Raw genomic sequence first — 17,462 nt, forward strand, 5'->3', positions numbered from 1 at the left:
TAATTACTGCCAGTACTGAAAATATATAGTTCAGGTCACGTATATTATACAACCTTAATCGGCCGATTAGTTCCGGTCTACAATAGGAACGAATCATAGTCAAAGAATAGGACAATAATCGACTATGATTGGTCAATTTCTTATGGCTTAAGGCTTAAATCACCTATTGTAAACCAGGACTTACGTTAATTGGAGTTGGAAGTGGCTCTATCTTATTTTGTGTGCGATGGCTCTCACTCCTTATACTGAAATCTATAATATATGTGACAGGAACTATATACTTCCAATATGCGGCGAACAACAAGGGGACACGTCTATAGTGAATATTCAGTTTTTCATTTCTACATATTTCCATAGATTTCATAGTCGGTACAGTAGACATATTTCTATCATATTTAATTTTATTAGGTTCGAATAAAAACCATACTTTGCCCATACTAATTATACTAGTGTATGTTTCTGTATACTTGTGTGAATAAAATGAATAAGATATATACATCAACTTTGGTGTAAAATAAAGTATCATTTGTAAGAAGAAAAATTTTAATACATACAGTCCAGTGCAGCGAGAAAGCACGAGTTTTAGGGCTACAAAAAATACAATCAATAGAAAGAATATAAATCTAAATAAAAGCGAGTGTTGGCTCAACAATTGTACAAAATCGTGTTCTCTGAACGTATCCGTATTACCAACAAATTTTGGAAGTAATTTACCAATTTTGCCATTTTTATACAAAAAGAAAAATGGCATCCACTTTGGAGAACTTAGAGGCTCAATTAGAACTTTTTATTGAGAATGTGCGACAAATACGCATCATAGTGAGCGATTTTCAGCCTCAAGGACAAAATGTATTAAACCAGAAGATGTAAGTAATGATGAAAAATTCATCATTTTCATCATGCATTTTCAAATTCATACGTTGAAACATAATTTTCTTAAGTTAACCTCACAGCAGTGTATAATGGCAATGCGCGTTGTGTTATAATTGAGCAATATATTGTTCACGCTTATCACATATTTGTTAAAAACGTGCTTTCGAAATCCAGAATGTAATTAAAAGATTAAATTAACAATAGAGATCTTCAATGTTACATGGTTTCATATGGAGAAAAGCACATTTCTTAGGAGCATGTAGATTTTATTATTTCAATAATGATAATGATAATTACAATAGATATATGTTGTTCAAACAAATAGACAATTTTATTATTATTTTTTAATTATTGTAAGATGTGATTTATTTAATAAAGGCTTTATATTTGTATAGTTATAAATCATAGTTATTATAAATCATAGTTATTATAAATCATAGTTAATATTTGCTTTTCAGCAAGAAACGTGAATTGACATAAATCTAATTATATCATCTGTTTTTGTTTAACATTCAGTAAAGAACAAAAATAATAGATGACAAAAAAAGAAAACTACTTGTTGTTGACTTGCGTCTGTTGCTGGAAAGCATTCATCATCTAAAATTTATTAAATGTATATCTTTGATAAATTTTTTTTAGTCAAGGCTTAGTCAATGGCTTACAGGAGATCGACAAGCTAAAATCTCAAGTACAATCTCAAGAGATTCATGTGCCACTGGAAGTATTTGAGTAAGTTTAATAATATTTTTAAGTTTGATGTGTTCAACTAACTTTTAACTAATAAAGTTAATATTATAAAAAAAACTTGTTGCAGTTATATTGACCAAGGAAGGAATCCTCAGTTATATACTAAAGACTGTATAGAAAAAGCTTTAACAAAAAATGAGCAAGTAAAAGGGAAAATTGATGCCTATAGGAAATTTAAGGCAAATATGCTGGTGGAGTTAAATCGAGTTTTTCCAAATGAACTAGCCAAATATAGAGCAATTCGTGGAGATGAATAAAATAATCTAATTTTAAGGACTGTATCTTAATAAATATATCTTTTTGTAAATATTGCTATGTAATTTATGTTTTCAATAACTATATTAAAAAACATTCTGTTTACATATATTGTTAACATTAAATTCTTTGGGAGTGCATGCTGTGTGTATGTGTGTAATGTACGCAATACACATACATATACACACACACACACACATACCACTGTACACAAGAAGGGTGTGGGTGTGTGTATGTATGTATGTGTGGAGGGGGGGGTGCTACACAGGATGTTTGATAATTTTTAACATATTATTTAAATGCAAATTTTTTATTTTTTGTACAACTTTTTTAAATAATTTTGTTGAAGTTAAAAATATATGGAAACTCTTCTCTTCTCTAGATTTCACGATTACAGAACATCACAATGATCCTTTTCTAATTCCTATTTAAATTTCTTATTTAAATTTCCTATTATTTCTTAAATTTCTTTTATTTCTTTTATTTCTTTTATTTATTTTCTACAATTCTTCGATTTTTGCAACTTTGAATTACTATTACTTTTCCAATCATACAATAATGGAAGGAATAGTCTTTAGCATACATGTACATAAAAGCTGTGTATTGTATTGCAAAAGTGTCCTCATTATTATAACATTTTGCTTGCCAAGATTTTCGTCAAAAAAAAAATGAATAAATTACAAAATGCTGGGATCTCGCATTCTAGTTATTTATTAATCATATCATATAATTGCATTTCACAAAATAAATAAGTGCTTATTAAAACTCTAACGTCGATTGTTAAAATTTACGACACTCATTGTTTTTCTCTGAGTGCATCGATGCCTTGAAAGAACGTATCGCATTACACATCGCATTTAGTCGGTCTAAATTCGTAATTTAAAGATTTAACTTGCTCATCTAAAAATAATTCATTTATACTTTTTATAAAAAAATGATAAAATATTTTTAAATAAAATAATATACTTTTATCAGTTTAATTTTCTCACGTAATACGATTATGAATCAATATTCCAATTATTTATTGGAATATTGATTACTATTTATTATTGAGATAATTGAATGATCGGATAAAATTTTTATCATTTTATCAAATTTTAATTAATTTTTATGCTATCAATAGATGTTTATTAAAATCTAAATAATTATTTTATATATAAATAAGTTGATGTTTTGTTTTATATAAAAACTCATTCAAAAAATTCAAATTATTATAAAAAATTGATATTCTATTTGTTCTTTTTTTTATTTTTAACATAATAATTATATAAATCGTGACCAACGTGCTTAAGTGACTTATTATTGGGACAGTCATCTCAAGATGAAATGATTATGATAACATTTATCTCATATAAATATATTTTGTCAGAGAAACAGCTGAGTGAATATTTGATATCTACTTTTAATTAAGTATATTACATGTTATGTATATAACATTACAGATAATAAATAATGCGCATGATGATAGGAAATATGGATATATCCATATCTTAAAAAATATATTGGTTAAACTTTTATATTAAATATTCAACACATTTATATATATATTAAACATTCAACATATTCGTAAATTTGTTTAGATATTTGTTGTATAAACTAGATTGTTTTTTTGTGATTTTATATTTAAGTAATTTTAAATGTAAAATTATTAAAAACTTCTCAAAAAATGTTAAATTAACACAACTTGTTACTTTTAAATAATAAATATAATTTTATATTATGATGAGATTAGATTCATTTTGCATTAAAAAATTAATATTGGTACCGCTATATTAAATTAAATAAGACCACAATTTGGATAAATCATTTGAAATATATGAAATGCATTTACGTATTAAATTTAACATTAAATCTTTGTTTCGTAATAAATTGAAAGCAAAGAAATTTAAATGCAAATATATTGATGTAGAAGAACGTTTATGCTGTCAAAAAAATTATTTAATTTTAGTAACAGAAGATCAATATCTCAATGAAAACAAATTTTGTTAAATGCAATCCGGCAATATTTTCATAATAAAATTTTACAATTTATTTACATTCTGTGTGTGTGTGTGTGTGTGTGTGTGTGTGTGTGTGTGTGTGTGTGTGTGTGTGTGTGTTTGTCTTCAAAGGATGGAGTTCATCCTATGATGTAGCGAAATTATTTCTAATCCATGTGCATGCCATTTTTCGCACATTAAAGACATCTGTTCTATCCCACTCGGCTTTTCCCCTCCACTTCGCAAATACAACACAGCAACGTGTTGAACGTGTGCGATCTTTCAGCGAAGGATAAAGTCATTCTGCAGACGACAATCGAGCGTTCGACTGACAGTAGCCCTGGCGATCATGCTTCCACTACTGCTCGTTGTCCTCGCGCTTCAATACGGTACCAATCAGGCATACACGTGAGTACCAAGCTGAGAGAGATTGGTCCCGTTTTAATTTTGTTTAATTTTCCAATCTAATTTTCGATACAACGGAAAATAGCTATAGCTTATATTATATTAATTGTTACTTGTGTTGCTATTTTTACATAAAAAATATAAAGCTCATTCCGGTTTGTAGGTTGTCACCACCGAATCATAAATTATTGTTAATGTCTTTAGCATTTAACAATTCTTGACTCTCACAGTTTCTAACTCGCAAATCATGCGATTTAATTTTGAAGAAAAGAAAATACTCGTGGAGGCTTCAAAAGAGTAATTGTATATATAAAGATTTTGATATAATTGACGTTTGATTAAAATCGGTAATAATTTTGATAAATTTAAATTTTGATTCATTGAAAAGTGTTATGTCAGTGAGTTGAGTTTTATTATCAAATCGCTTTCATCTTGTTGTCATTGTCAATTATTATCATTTCAATTATTATTATTATGCTGGAGACAATGCGTATACATATATCGTGACTGTTCCAAAGCAATCGAGTAATGGTGTTCGAATCACTGTTCGATCGTATGTATTAGTTTTAAATAGAAAGGTAATTCCACTTAGTATACGGTGAAAGCAACAGGTGGGTGAGTTTATTGAGAAATAGACCGCATCGATCGCTTCGACGTCTTCCCGAAGTTCAAAGACATTTGAAAGATTATTGAGTTTTTACTGCCTCTCGCACTCCTCAAGCTTGAATGCGGTAAAATTGTAAATGTCCACTTAGGAATCTTTTCACGACGGCTCAACGTAACGGTGAATAATAATGAGATAGAATCAACTGTTCTCTTTCTTAATAAGAAAGAATTATTTTTTGACCTTCGATAAATTTATTTGCAACATTGTAAATTTATAATACATACAAAATAATTTTATTCTTTCTTATAATCGCACTTTTTTTTAATATGAAAAAATGAATACAATAAGTAAATATAAATACGATATAATATTAAAAAAATTAATATGTAATTTATTTGCGACAGATTTGGTTGATTGATAATTTATTTCTTATCTATTATATTATATTATCTATTATATTCTTATCTATTATATTATATTATTTATATATATCTTATCTATTATATTATTATATTATATTATATTATCTATATTATATTATCTATTGTGTTATTATGTTTGTACTATTATGTTATTATTTATTTCTTCTAGTATTCTTACCTAGTTATTATCTCGAGTACTATTATGCTTTCGCGATTAATTTTCATATAGCTAAAGCAAAGAATTGCAGTTATGCAAAAATAATAAAATTAGTAGTGAACAAAAAATAATGAGAAAGTTTAATGAAGTAAAATTAAACGAAGACGAAAAATCATTTTCTTGAAATGTTTGATAATGCCAATTTTTTTCTTTCTTCAAATTACAGTTCTCCTTGGCACTACAGATGCGATGGCGGTCTGTGCAAGAAGGTATTGATCACTGAACAGGACACCAACCCGGTCGCTCTTAGCGTATGTCAATTATCATGCGGTCAAGGTGGAACTCTGTGGCCGAAGCCGACAGGACATATGTCCTTCGGCAAAACTGTGGTACAGCTTAATCCTGAGAACATCGTTCTTGCCGGAATATCCACTCAGACGGTAGTGGGAAACCTCCTTCAGAGGAACGTGGATCTTATGAAGGAGAATGCGAAGAAACTTAGTGGTCCTGTCTCTTTGAATGCAGGTGGGACCGGGCTAGTGATACGTTTTAACGAAGGACTTGATTCCACTAATGCTAAGTTGACCTTGGAAACGGACGAGAGCTACACTCTTCAAGTGGTTATGGTCGATGGACAGGTAAGTTACAATAAAAAAAGTTAAGTTATAAAAACAAGAAATCCGATGTTGAATAAATTAACATTTGTATTCTCATAAAAATATCAACGGGTCTAGATCACCCAGCCAAATAAATTCCAATTTATTTGAAGTAATATATTTATGTAAGACGAACTAACTCAAAAATAAAACTTTATTTTTTCATTTTAGAATAATCAAAATTTGTTTTTTGTTTAGTTTTTTTTTTCTATTTCCTTTTTCCTTATTCTTCTTTTCTATTTGAACATCTCTCTATTTTCTTTCTCACTTTCCAATTCTTTTTTATTTTAGACTGACCAAAATTTAAATATTCTTTTCTGTATTCTCTACATCTTTTATTATTGCATTCGCTCTTTGAACTTCTTTCCTCACGTATATCTTCTGCTATTTTTTCAGATTTTTTATCACAGTTTTTCTCTTCATCTTTTTGCCTTGTTATTTTTGAAAGCAAATCACACGAAAATTTAAAAGTCGCCTTAAATAATAAAATATCTAAATATCATATATTAAGATTTATTTATATATTTATATATATTTATTTATATATCAATATATTCGTAATTAAAATTTATAAAAATAATTTTTAGGTAGAAGCCCATATCACCGCAAACACGTATTTCGGAGCTCGACACGCAATGGAGACCCTCAGCCAGCTGATCGTCTTTGACGACTTGCGCAATGAAATTAAAGTAGCCAATGAAGTATATATCGTAGATGGTCCGAAGTATCCTTATCGCGGGATCCTTCTGGATACCAGCCGAAACTATGTCGACAAGGAGACGATTCTGCGGACAATCGACGGTATATCCATGTCTAAGATGAACACGTTCCACTGGCACATCACCGACTCCCAGAGTTTCCCCTACGTCAGTAAAACGTGGCCTGATTTTGTCAAGTACGGTAGCTACACGCCGACCAAGATCTACACATCCGAGATGATCAAGGAAATCATCGATTACGCCTTGGTTCGCGGTGTCAGAGTCTTGCCGGAATTCGATGCACCTGCGCACGTCGGTGAAGGCTGGCAGTGGGTGAGTTATAATTTCTACGGTGTTAGCAAGTGGATGTGACTTCTGACAAATAGTACTCGTGATACATCTAATAGACGATAGTTTGTCTTTTATCTTGGAATGGAAGTCATATAAGACATCTTCGTTATCATGAAAAAAATGTGGATTTATATTTAACAATAATTACAATACTCAACTTCAATATATAACTATAATATCAACTTCAATATCATGTAAATTTATAATAGCGTAAACGCTGAAAGACTTTACCTTAAATGTAAAATGTAGTATCATATATATATATATATATATATATATATATATATATATATATATATATATGTATAAAATATTATATTATAAAAAGAAAAGAAGAAAGATATATTTGAGGATATATATTTACTGCAATAATGATTATTAAATTTTATTTTTTAATTAATCGGGAAAAAATTTTATTTAATTCAATGCGATGATGTGTCCAGAAATAATATTCTTCTTGATAAAAAACATGTTTATACAATCAATATAAGCGCCAAAGAGAGCATTTATAAGAATTTGTCCAACTGTTTTTTGATTGTTTTTCTGAAATTGTATTAACATTTTTTTAATTGTTCATATCTCATTGACATGAACAATTAATGAAATGGCGTGTTTGTTAACATCCGTATCTGCATTAATAATTATTGATTAAAAGATTATGTACGCAGATGTTGAAAATTTGGAGAGTTATTTTTTTGTTAAAAATGCTTTTAGGTACACATGTTGATTTTATAATAATAATACTTTGGAAAAGTGCGTATATTAATTTTTGTAGATTATATAATTAAAAATAAAATTTAACAACATATATATATATATATATATATATATTATATTAACATCTATATGTATTATAGAAATATATTATAGAACATATATATTATTATCATTATTATTATTATTATTATTATTATTATTATTATTATTATTATTATTATTATTATTATTATGCATATCAAAAACATCAAATAGGTTTCATATTGGAGATTTTAACTTTTTCTTATTTGTATTGAAAATATTTTTAATAGTTTAGTTTAGTTTTAAAATTATTCATTTTTTATCAATAGAAATTGTTAATAATTGTAAATAATTTAGGAGACGGAATTAATGAAATTGATTGGACTCAAGAGCTTTATTTATCATTCGTGATATTTTTAGCGTTTTTGATTGCAATATAATTTGATTGCTTTGAAAGCGATTAATGATGTTATATGATCTGTTTTAAGTTACTAGAATTATGTTCAAATTTAAAAATTTAAAAAATTTAAAAATTTTAACGACTAGATGCTTATATTTTATAAAGATATATCAAAATTATATAAATCATTTCGCAGTAAATCTATTGATAATTTAGTATGTCACACTTTTTTCTCTTTACACACTTTCCATTGAATCTGAATTCATAACACATATCTAATTTAATCGATTTTAGACCGATTCAAACTCGTAGGCAATAACTTTATGTTAATGAATAGGTAGGCGACAATGCGACAGTTTGCTTCAAAGCTGAACCATGGAAGGACTTTTGCGTGGAACCGCCATGTGGTCAATTGAATCCTACCAGTGAAAGGATGTATGAGATTCTTGAAGGAATTTACAAGGATATGATGGAAGATTTCCAACAGCCAGACATCTTCCACATGGGCGGCGATGAAGTAAATATCAACTGCTGGAAATCCCAAAACATCATCACCGATTGGATGCAAAAGAAAGGATGGGATCTTAGCGAGAGTAGTTTCTATCTATTGTGGGACTACTTCCAGGAAAGAGCTCTGGAAAAACTGAAGATTGCCAACGGTGGCAAAGATATTCCGGCTATTTTGTGGACCAGCGGATTAACGAGTGAGGAGAATATTAAACATCTGGATCCTGCAAAATACATTATCCAGATTTGGACAACTGGGAGTGACGCAACTATCGGCAGGCTACTTAAAAATGACTTCAAGATTATTTTCTCAAATTACGACGCTTTATATCTTGACTGTGGGTAAGAAAATATTATGAAATGACATATATTTATCTTCATTATCATAAGCCGTAATATAGTATTTTTAAAACAATTTTATGATTAAATATTAAATATAATGCATATATGAAATATAATATTCTTTTATATATACAAATTAGCATTGATAATTATTGTTTGTGCTATATTACTTATATTTTCTTTTTATAATTAAATATTAATTATATTTTTCTCTTCTCGATTCTTAGATTTGCAGCTTGGGTAGGCGAAGGTGTCAATTGGTGCGCGCCTTATAAGGGCTGGCAAACGATTTACGATAATTCTCCATTGGACATGATCAAGAAACAAGGTTACGGGAATAAGAAGCATCTTATTTTAGGTAAAGTTCCTAATGTAATCTTATTAATATTTTTATGAACTGTACGAGATTATATTAATATTAACATTAAATAGCAGATTAAAATTACATTAATTGCATTATAATTACTTAATAAAAAATTGTTGACGTTTTTTTCATGAACACGCATTAAAGAAAGGAACAATATTTAGAAATATTGTTAAGAGTTCTAGTTGAATTAAATTTGATAAAGAAATGTATACAATGGATGATAAAAAAAATATATAGATTTATTTAAATATTATTTTGTAATTGTAGAAATATTTGTTTATAAAATTTATTTCACGATGTCAATATATGCTAAAATAACTGCGATAAGATTGATAAATAATTTTATTTCCTATATATATATATATTTTTTTTTTTCTAGGTGGAGAAGCAGCGCTTTGGACCGAACAGGCTGATAGCGCGAACACCGATTCTAGATTGTGGCCAAGATCGGCCGCGATGGCTGAAAGATTGTGGAGCGAGCCGGATTCCAAGTGGCATCATGCCGAACAGAGAATGTTGAGGCATCGCGAAAGACTCATCGAACGAAAAATCTACTCGGATAGTTTACAACCTGAATGGTGCATACAGAATCAAGGCTCGTGCTATGCATAAATCCTAAAGATATTATAAAACTGTCTACATAATCGCTCCTACATAATCTTTTACCGTTTCTAGACATTTTTAATATTGAAATAAAGCATGTTGTTTTAATTCTGTTAACGTTTTATTTTTTTTTCTTAGATTTTTCTCTCTTTATCTTTCTTTCTTTATCTTCAAATCTAAAGTAACTATTCTAATACAAACGACATTAGGGTCGTGTCGATTCTTTGATAAAACATACGAAGGTACAATATAATCCCCAACAATTGTGACGTTTGCTAAACAGTAAGGCATACTATTCAAAAATAAATGAGAAGATCGAAATTGTAAATGTATTGTAGTCTGTAATTGTATTCTGCAGTCCTTTCAATTTTTTAATATCAACTGCCTGTAGTTCAGTAATTTGGCGATAGCCGAATCGTATCGCGCAAAACGATTGCTTCTAACTTAAGCATATATTTTTTTTTACATGTTTAACTTTGTATAATTTGTCTAATTCATTTTTTTTGTTACATTTTTTTTGTTACATTTAAATTAGAGAGAAAAGAGAAAAAGAAAAGATTTATTTTTGATATACGAGGAGACCTAAAACAATCTTTTGTGCAAATGACATATAAAAAAAACATTGTATTGTATATAAATAAAGCTTTATTATTTTAATTTATGAAAAAAGAATAACCTAACAAACATTTATAAGTTATGTATGTAAAAATAATACAAAAAGGGAATGAGGGACGACGATCAAATAAAATAATATTTATTTGAAGCCAATTAGGTCTTAACTTATTATTATTGAATTTATATCTGCGTTGAGTTCCATGGCTAAGGGCATAAAGATAACTAATTGTTTCAATTTTGAATTTTAATATTTTAGTAACGTATTCTACAAATAATATTTTAAGAAAAGGCAAAAAATCAATTTTTTAAATTCTTTATCCTGTTGGTCCCCCTTAATAGATAAAGTTAAAATCTTAGAATCACTCAATTTTTGATATATATATATATATATATATATATATATATATATATCAATGATTTGATATGCATATTTTTTTATGCAAATTTAAATGAAATAAAATCCTGTTTTTTGCAATTTTTCATGTTACCGTTATTTTTTCATTGGATATTCATATACATTCAAACTTATGAGGATCAATCATGCCAGTGAGGTAAATTTTTCTTAATTGCGAGATAAAATTTGATTATTTAAATCTCTTCGACGAATGTCTTATTGTTAATAATTATCCCCTTTATCGTCAAGAGGTGTCTTCACGAAATACGTGATGAGAGTTCCCTTGCCCTTCACGTACGTCGGTCCTCGGCAAACAAGCTCATATCCGGCGTCGATGAGGATCTTGGCAGTGTCCTCGGTGACTTGAAGCTTTCCCATTTCACCGCAACTATCCATTCTAGAAGCAACGTTCACGGTATTTCCCCAAATGTCATATTGCGGTTTTTGAGCTCCTACGACTCCCGCTATTACCGGACCGTGATTTAAGCCTGCGATGAAAAATATTTCATCTTTATTTATCTTGCGGAGAATTAAACAAACGATTGCGCACATATTAATATACGTATATGTAATTTTTTTATTTAAAACATTTGTTTTCTTTTTAAAATGATTAAATGATTTTAATTTAGAAAAATGTATTTTAATAAAATTTAATAATAATACGTATATACAATAACAAATAATATAATATTAGTCCTATTTTTTGCTATATAATTATTTATTATATAATTTATTATATAATTATTTTCAATTCTTACCCATTCTCAACTTGAATCTTTGAAAAGAATCTCTGTTGATCTGATCCAGAATTGTCATAAGTGCAATGGCAAACTCGACGAGTACAATTACATTATGATCTTGTTGTTTTAATGGATCCTGTGTGAAACCAATAAAGATAATATTATTTTCAACAACTTGAGAATAGATTTCATAAAAAATTAAATAAGTTACAAAGTTCCTATTTTAAAGTTTGATCTTACTTTGCCATCACCATCTTCCTTTCCTGGACTTAGACCAGATGCCAGCATGTAAGTACTACCTATCGTCTTAATTTTTTCGATTCCCGAGAATTTCGGTTTGAGTAAGAGTTTGTCGAAATCACAAATAATCTCATTAAGTAGACGTAGACACTCGAGACCTTGCTTGTTTATGTCGGTCTCGTCATAAAATTCCTTGTAATTCGGAATCGACGCAAACATTACAGCGATACTGCTATATCTTTCGTGATAGAGTTCCTGTTAATTAAAAAATATTAATCGTGTGTCAATCACGTAAAAGAATTCTGATGATTACATCTAACTACTTAAATTTGTCAAGATTATCATTTTTTTTTTTTTTTTAACGAATTAATTCACTAACCATACAATGAAGATAATTCCAAAAATCAAAATTTGGAAAGCTAACCTGTGTAGTTCTTGTAGCTAAAAAGTGATCAGCTACATGAGCTGGAAGAATGTTTTCTAAGAGAATCTTGTTGATGCCTCTCATGGTTTCCACTTCGTCCTGCTCGACTCTGAGCTTGCTCTTCCACAGAATATCCGTCCTGGATGAATATTCTACTTGTCGGTCAAGAACGTGAAGTATCAGACTGACGAGTAGCAGTAAATATCCAATTTGCATCAGATAATGGACGCTGTAAAATCTAACGGAATGTAGCTTACGTAACATTGCGAGATTTTGCACTAATAAGCTTGCGAGTTATAACATGTGCTGTCTATATTTTGAGAGTATCTCACTTACTTTGCGCCAGAGCTTTCGTAATACAGTTGGATTACTGGTGCTTGAGAGAAAATGACGAGTATTACAACAATGGATAGGAGCATTACGCTTAACTTCAGCAAAAAATCAACTCTCAGATGTGTCCAACCGACTATTAATGCTATGACTGGAGAATATATGTACACCTAAAAAATGTGTTATTTGTTAAAAGCGAATAATAAGTATATAAACACATAAATATTTGTCTTATCAGGAATGTAAATAGAATTTATGTAAACAGTAAAAAGATTACGGTAAATAATAGAATTATAGCTAATAATATAAAAAGATGAAAAATTTGTAAAATACGAGGAATATATTTTCTTTAAAAAAATGTAAAATAATAAAATAGATAAATAGACCTTATTTATTGTAAATATGATAATTATATCTAATTATAAATTGTTGAAATATTTTATTGTTTTTTTTCTTATTATTAATGATAAAAGTTAAATTAATTTATTAAATATATATATATATATATATATATATATATATATATCTAAATTTCTGATTTTTAATATTAATAATACTTAATTTGTATATATATTTGTAAATTTATTGCTAATATTTAAATTATAAAGGTAATTATGATTTATTTGAGCACCAAAAATAATATTGCTAGATGCTATTTTATATCTTTTTATGAAATAATTTATGATCTAATTTTGGATATACGCACAGGTACGATATTGTATCCAGTAATCTGATCAACTTCGACCAGACTGATGACTGATGATGCGATGGCTAATAGTGCCGTTATCAAATATACTGTTATGCGAATACCACGGCTAAATGCGATTTGATTCGTTATTTCTTCAATATTATCAGTGTCGGTCTTTCCATTGTACCAAGAAATCATGGCAAATATAATCAGGGATGCTAATCCAGCTGCAAAGCAACCGTAAACTATGATGCTTCTGCGGAAATAAATGAGGAAATTAGTTTTTAAGATATTAAATTTTTGGGAACATTCATTTAATTTATTTTATTTATTTATATATATAATTTACGAGACTTTCTTAAACATAATCTTTTGTCAAGTATTATATCTAAACAATACATCTTTATTTTTATTATTTTTTGTATTGTTTTTTTATTGTTTTTTTTCAAAATAATTTTTTAATTAAATAAAAGTTGATAATATTTTATAGGCTAAGTCAATAATTTTGTTTTTAAAATGTCTAATTTAATTCTGAAAATTTTTCTTTTCTAAACATTTTGTTCAAAGTTTAGTTTTAAATTATAAAGAAAATAGTTCATAAATATTGTATATAAAAGATAACGGAGGCAGCACAATTCATTATCAATAGAAACTAATTAGTTCGTAGATCGTAGCAACCCACTGCAGCAATATTGCTATATACTTGCAAAGTTTGTGTATAAAAGATGTTTCACGACATTTCAAGGGCAAACATTTTTTGAACCATTCTATATATTTCTTAAATATCTATAATACAAAGAATAGAAATCTTTAATCGGTTTTTCACTCTGGAGGTTCTTCATAACTACTTAGAAGTCTATATAACTTCCATTGTCTATTGAACAATTCCACATAATTCTACATTTCTAATTTCCATTAAACCTTCATTGAACGTCTATGGAGATGTCTTATGGAAGTTATATGGATTAATTATAGCTATTTCATAATTTTAAAAAACAATCAATGAACATTAACTAGAAGCTTTATAAAAATGTTATTAAAAAAATATATTAATATTGTCTTGATATTGCGTTATAGCTAAAATATGGAATAAAATTATTATGAATGTTAACGTCGTAGAACAGTCAGAAAAGGTTAATAAAAATAATTTTACGGTACGGTAATAAAATGTCTCTTTAAATGAAAGAAACGTGTACATATTCGTGTAATCAAAAAAAAAAAAAAAAAAAAAAAAAATAATGAAATATCTTTTTTCACATTGGAGAGAAAAAAGAAGATAAACCGTGCAAGAAATCCAGCTAAAAGGAACAGACCTCATAACATCGCACGATTTTCCTAAATCCTACCATGGATTCTAATAGTAATCACGCCTATCTCTGTAATCGGATGAAATCAAATAATATCTACTACATCCACAGGGAACATAATGTGTCCATTAGTAGATTTCATTCCATCACAGAGATCAAGCAGCATTAGGCATTAGGCATTACGGACGGATTTAGAGGCATGTACAAAGAGATTTAACAGCGATTTTAGGAGTTATGGCATTAAAAATGTACTTTGTAATAAAATAATCTTCTATAAAAAAAAGAAAGAGAATAAAGTGAGTTAAATATTCGATTAATTTGCAAGAGAGACAGAAAAACTCACCTTGGTAAATAGATAATTTGAATGCAGAACATCATTGCATAAATCACATTAGAGGCCACAACGTACCAAGGATATTGTTCATCCCTCTGCTCACGATACAGCTGTTCTTGATTTTTGTCCTTGAACCAATAAGTAAAAGGCGAAATTCCTTCAGTTCTGCCGCACCAGTGTCTACATTGTACATAAAAGTCGAGAACATTTCTGTTACAAATTATCATTGATTTAATATGAGCACGATTTTTGCGAATTATCGCTTCAAAATTATATTTATTTAAACAAATTGAAATAATTAATTAATTGTAATAGCATAACAGCTACATACAAATCCCGTATAATATACATAACGGAATGATATAATTCTAATTAAATTATTCTAATTAAATCTACGTATTAATGGATAATAATTGGGTTATATTAATGTTGACGTTAAATGAATAATCTCAATTTCTGTTGATATTGATATAATAATATTAAGTAATTTATAACTCACTGTATGTTAAAGCAGTTGGTATTGTTCGCCAATAGATTCGACTCAATCATTGCGATGCTCTGTCAGAAAAAGGCATGCATTTTAATTATTTCTAAAACTTATTTTTAAAACTATTTATTGAAAAAAAAAAAATAGTAATTCTTACTGTTAGGCCAATATTCTTTGCTAACGTTGCTTCCGCTATATTGGCGAAAGGTTTGTCTGCGCCCCAACATTCCACGTATTTTGTCATTTTACTACTGGGCCTGGACCTGATATAAAATATATATTGTTTATAAATATTATTATTAATAAATTATTGAATATGTTAATAATTTAACATTGTCTGTAATATATGCTCTTTCATAATATAATGTGTGTTGTTTTTAATAAAACAGTAAACACACGCGCGCATGCTCCAATTAAAAACCAATCGTTTACCAATCAATGTGTGCACAGAAAAACAACGAATGAGAAATTTATGTTTTTTTATGTTATTTTTAAACACACACGTATACGATGTATGTACAAATCCTGTGCAAACTTTTTGTGATCTTATGTCACACTAATGCCAGCAATATATTTGTCATTTTCAAAAAAAATTAGCAATAAAACGACGAAAAATCGCAGATTAATTTTGGAGACAGTTTTAAAGCAGACTTTAATCTTTAAATTTATTATTTTTAATTTATTATTAATTTATTATTTTTTTTTGCAAATTCGAGTTGCGAAGAATATTCTTATAATTACATAGAATCGTTTAAATATGTTAAATTTTCAATTTAAGTTTAAATCCTTCCTGAATTCTCTTTCCTTTTTTGTTTTCTAGTACGAAAGTATCTTTGAGGAAGCTTCATTTTATTCATATGAGGATGAAAGAAAAGGTCTTTTAAAAAGATTCCAAGAATATTATTGTGTAACTCTTTTTCACAAGGTTATATCAGCTCAAAGACATCGATAATTTTATTGCAGAGATTTAATGTTTTTTTTTTTAATTTTGCTATAGAGTATATGTTTATCTTTTTTTACAATTTTTTATTTATAATTAATTATAAAATATAATACTAATATCTAAAGCTTTTAACAAAAAGATTTTATTATAATGTAATTTTTTTTTATATTTCTTTTTTCTGCATAAATTCTGATTTGATCGAAATTGAATTTTAACAGGACTATATAATAGAACATACCTGGAAGGTACAGGTCCTTTTATATGATTTCCACCATTTTCCATTCCAGTTTCCTCTCGATTTTTCTTCAATTGAAAACAAAAAGAGTTGTCGACAAATTTACATTTTCTTGACACCAAGACATAATAGTTTATTTTTAACATGCAACTGTATGTGTTAATATTGTTGTCAAAAAATATCCATCAGAATATTTTTATTTTAAGCATTTTCAAATGAAAAAATATTTTTTATTCCTGAAAAAATAGTGCATAAAACATCTATCGCTATAAACACATTTTTTTATAGTAAGTGTATGGCGAATGAGTTTGAACCGACGAACATCAAACTGTTATTATTATGGAATGAGTATCTTTAAAATACGTAGAATAATATAAGTACACTTCATCCATAAAAAAGAAATTTTAATTATTACAAAAAACTTTTCTTTAGTATACAAAAGAGATTTCAATTTTGCAAAATTATAATGTCTTTGAGAAAAGAGCATTTTCGACAAATAAAAGACGTGATTAAATTTATGAAAGGAAACACGTAACTTGTTAAAACTTGTTCAAAAACATACTAGTTTTTGAATAAGTTTTTAACGAGTTTTCGCCGAGATATTTATTGAGGCGATAA

At 28.0% G+C, this 17,462-nt stretch overlaps 3 protein-coding genes across 6 annotated transcripts in view; 2 read left to right on the forward strand and 1 right to left on the reverse strand.

Moving 5' to 3' along the window:
- Positions 1 to 287: 287 nt before the first annotated feature.
- Positions 288 to 1,980, forward strand: MED10 (mediator complex subunit 10). The gene is made up of 3 exons (XM_011636961.2): positions 288 to 866; positions 1,513 to 1,602; positions 1,688 to 1,980. The coding sequence occupies exons 1-3, from the start codon at positions 745 to 747 to the stop codon at positions 1,875 to 1,877; spliced, it is 402 nt and encodes a 133-aa protein (XP_011635263.1). The 5' UTR covers positions 288 to 744; the 3' UTR covers positions 1,878 to 1,980.
- Positions 1,981 to 3,998: 2,018 nt separating this feature from the next.
- Hexo1 (beta-hexosaminidase 1) lies at positions 3,999 to 10,215 on the forward strand. Its single transcript, XM_011636960.3, has 6 exons — positions 3,999 to 4,262; positions 5,672 to 6,083; positions 6,689 to 7,132; positions 8,626 to 9,137; positions 9,365 to 9,495; positions 9,884 to 10,215. Exons 1-6 carry the CDS (start codon positions 4,204 to 4,206, stop codon positions 10,114 to 10,116), a joined length of 1,791 nt encoding a protein of 596 aa, XP_011635262.2. The 5' UTR covers positions 3,999 to 4,203; the 3' UTR covers positions 10,117 to 10,215.
- A 514-nt stretch (positions 10,216 to 10,729) lies between these two features.
- Positions 10,730 to 17,462, reverse strand: part of Adcy2 (adenylate cyclase type 2 Ac76E) — a 39,549-nt gene continuing 32,816 nt past the window's right edge. For 2 of the 4 annotated variants that reach the window (XM_011636959.3, XM_011636958.3), the window contains exons 10-19: positions 16,848 to 16,915; positions 15,824 to 15,929; positions 15,679 to 15,737; positions 15,189 to 15,359; positions 13,557 to 13,794; positions 12,857 to 13,020; positions 12,521 to 12,758; positions 12,097 to 12,351; positions 11,875 to 11,992; positions 10,730 to 11,604 (exon numbers count right to left, since the gene is read on the reverse strand). In XM_011636959.3, coding sequence (XP_011635261.2) covers positions 11,339 to 11,604; positions 11,875 to 11,992; positions 12,097 to 12,351; positions 12,521 to 12,758; positions 12,857 to 13,020; positions 13,557 to 13,794; positions 15,189 to 15,359; positions 15,679 to 15,737; positions 15,824 to 15,929; positions 16,848 to 16,915 — 1,683 coding nt within the window. In that variant the 3' untranslated portion in view covers positions 10,730 to 11,338. The remainder of the gene's footprint in view (positions 11,605 to 11,874; positions 11,993 to 12,096; positions 12,352 to 12,520; positions 12,759 to 12,856; positions 13,021 to 13,556; positions 13,795 to 15,188; positions 15,360 to 15,678; positions 15,738 to 15,823; positions 15,930 to 16,847; positions 16,916 to 17,462) is intronic. The other 2 variants (XM_011636957.3, XM_011636956.3) reach the window with 2 other exon arrangements.

Source organism: Pogonomyrmex barbatus, unplaced genomic scaffold, assembly GCF_055798465.1.
Source record: "Pogonomyrmex barbatus isolate J1 unplaced genomic scaffold, ASM5579846v1 scaffold2, whole genome shotgun sequence".
Taxonomy (NCBI): domain Eukaryota; kingdom Metazoa; phylum Arthropoda; class Insecta; order Hymenoptera; family Formicidae; genus Pogonomyrmex; species Pogonomyrmex barbatus.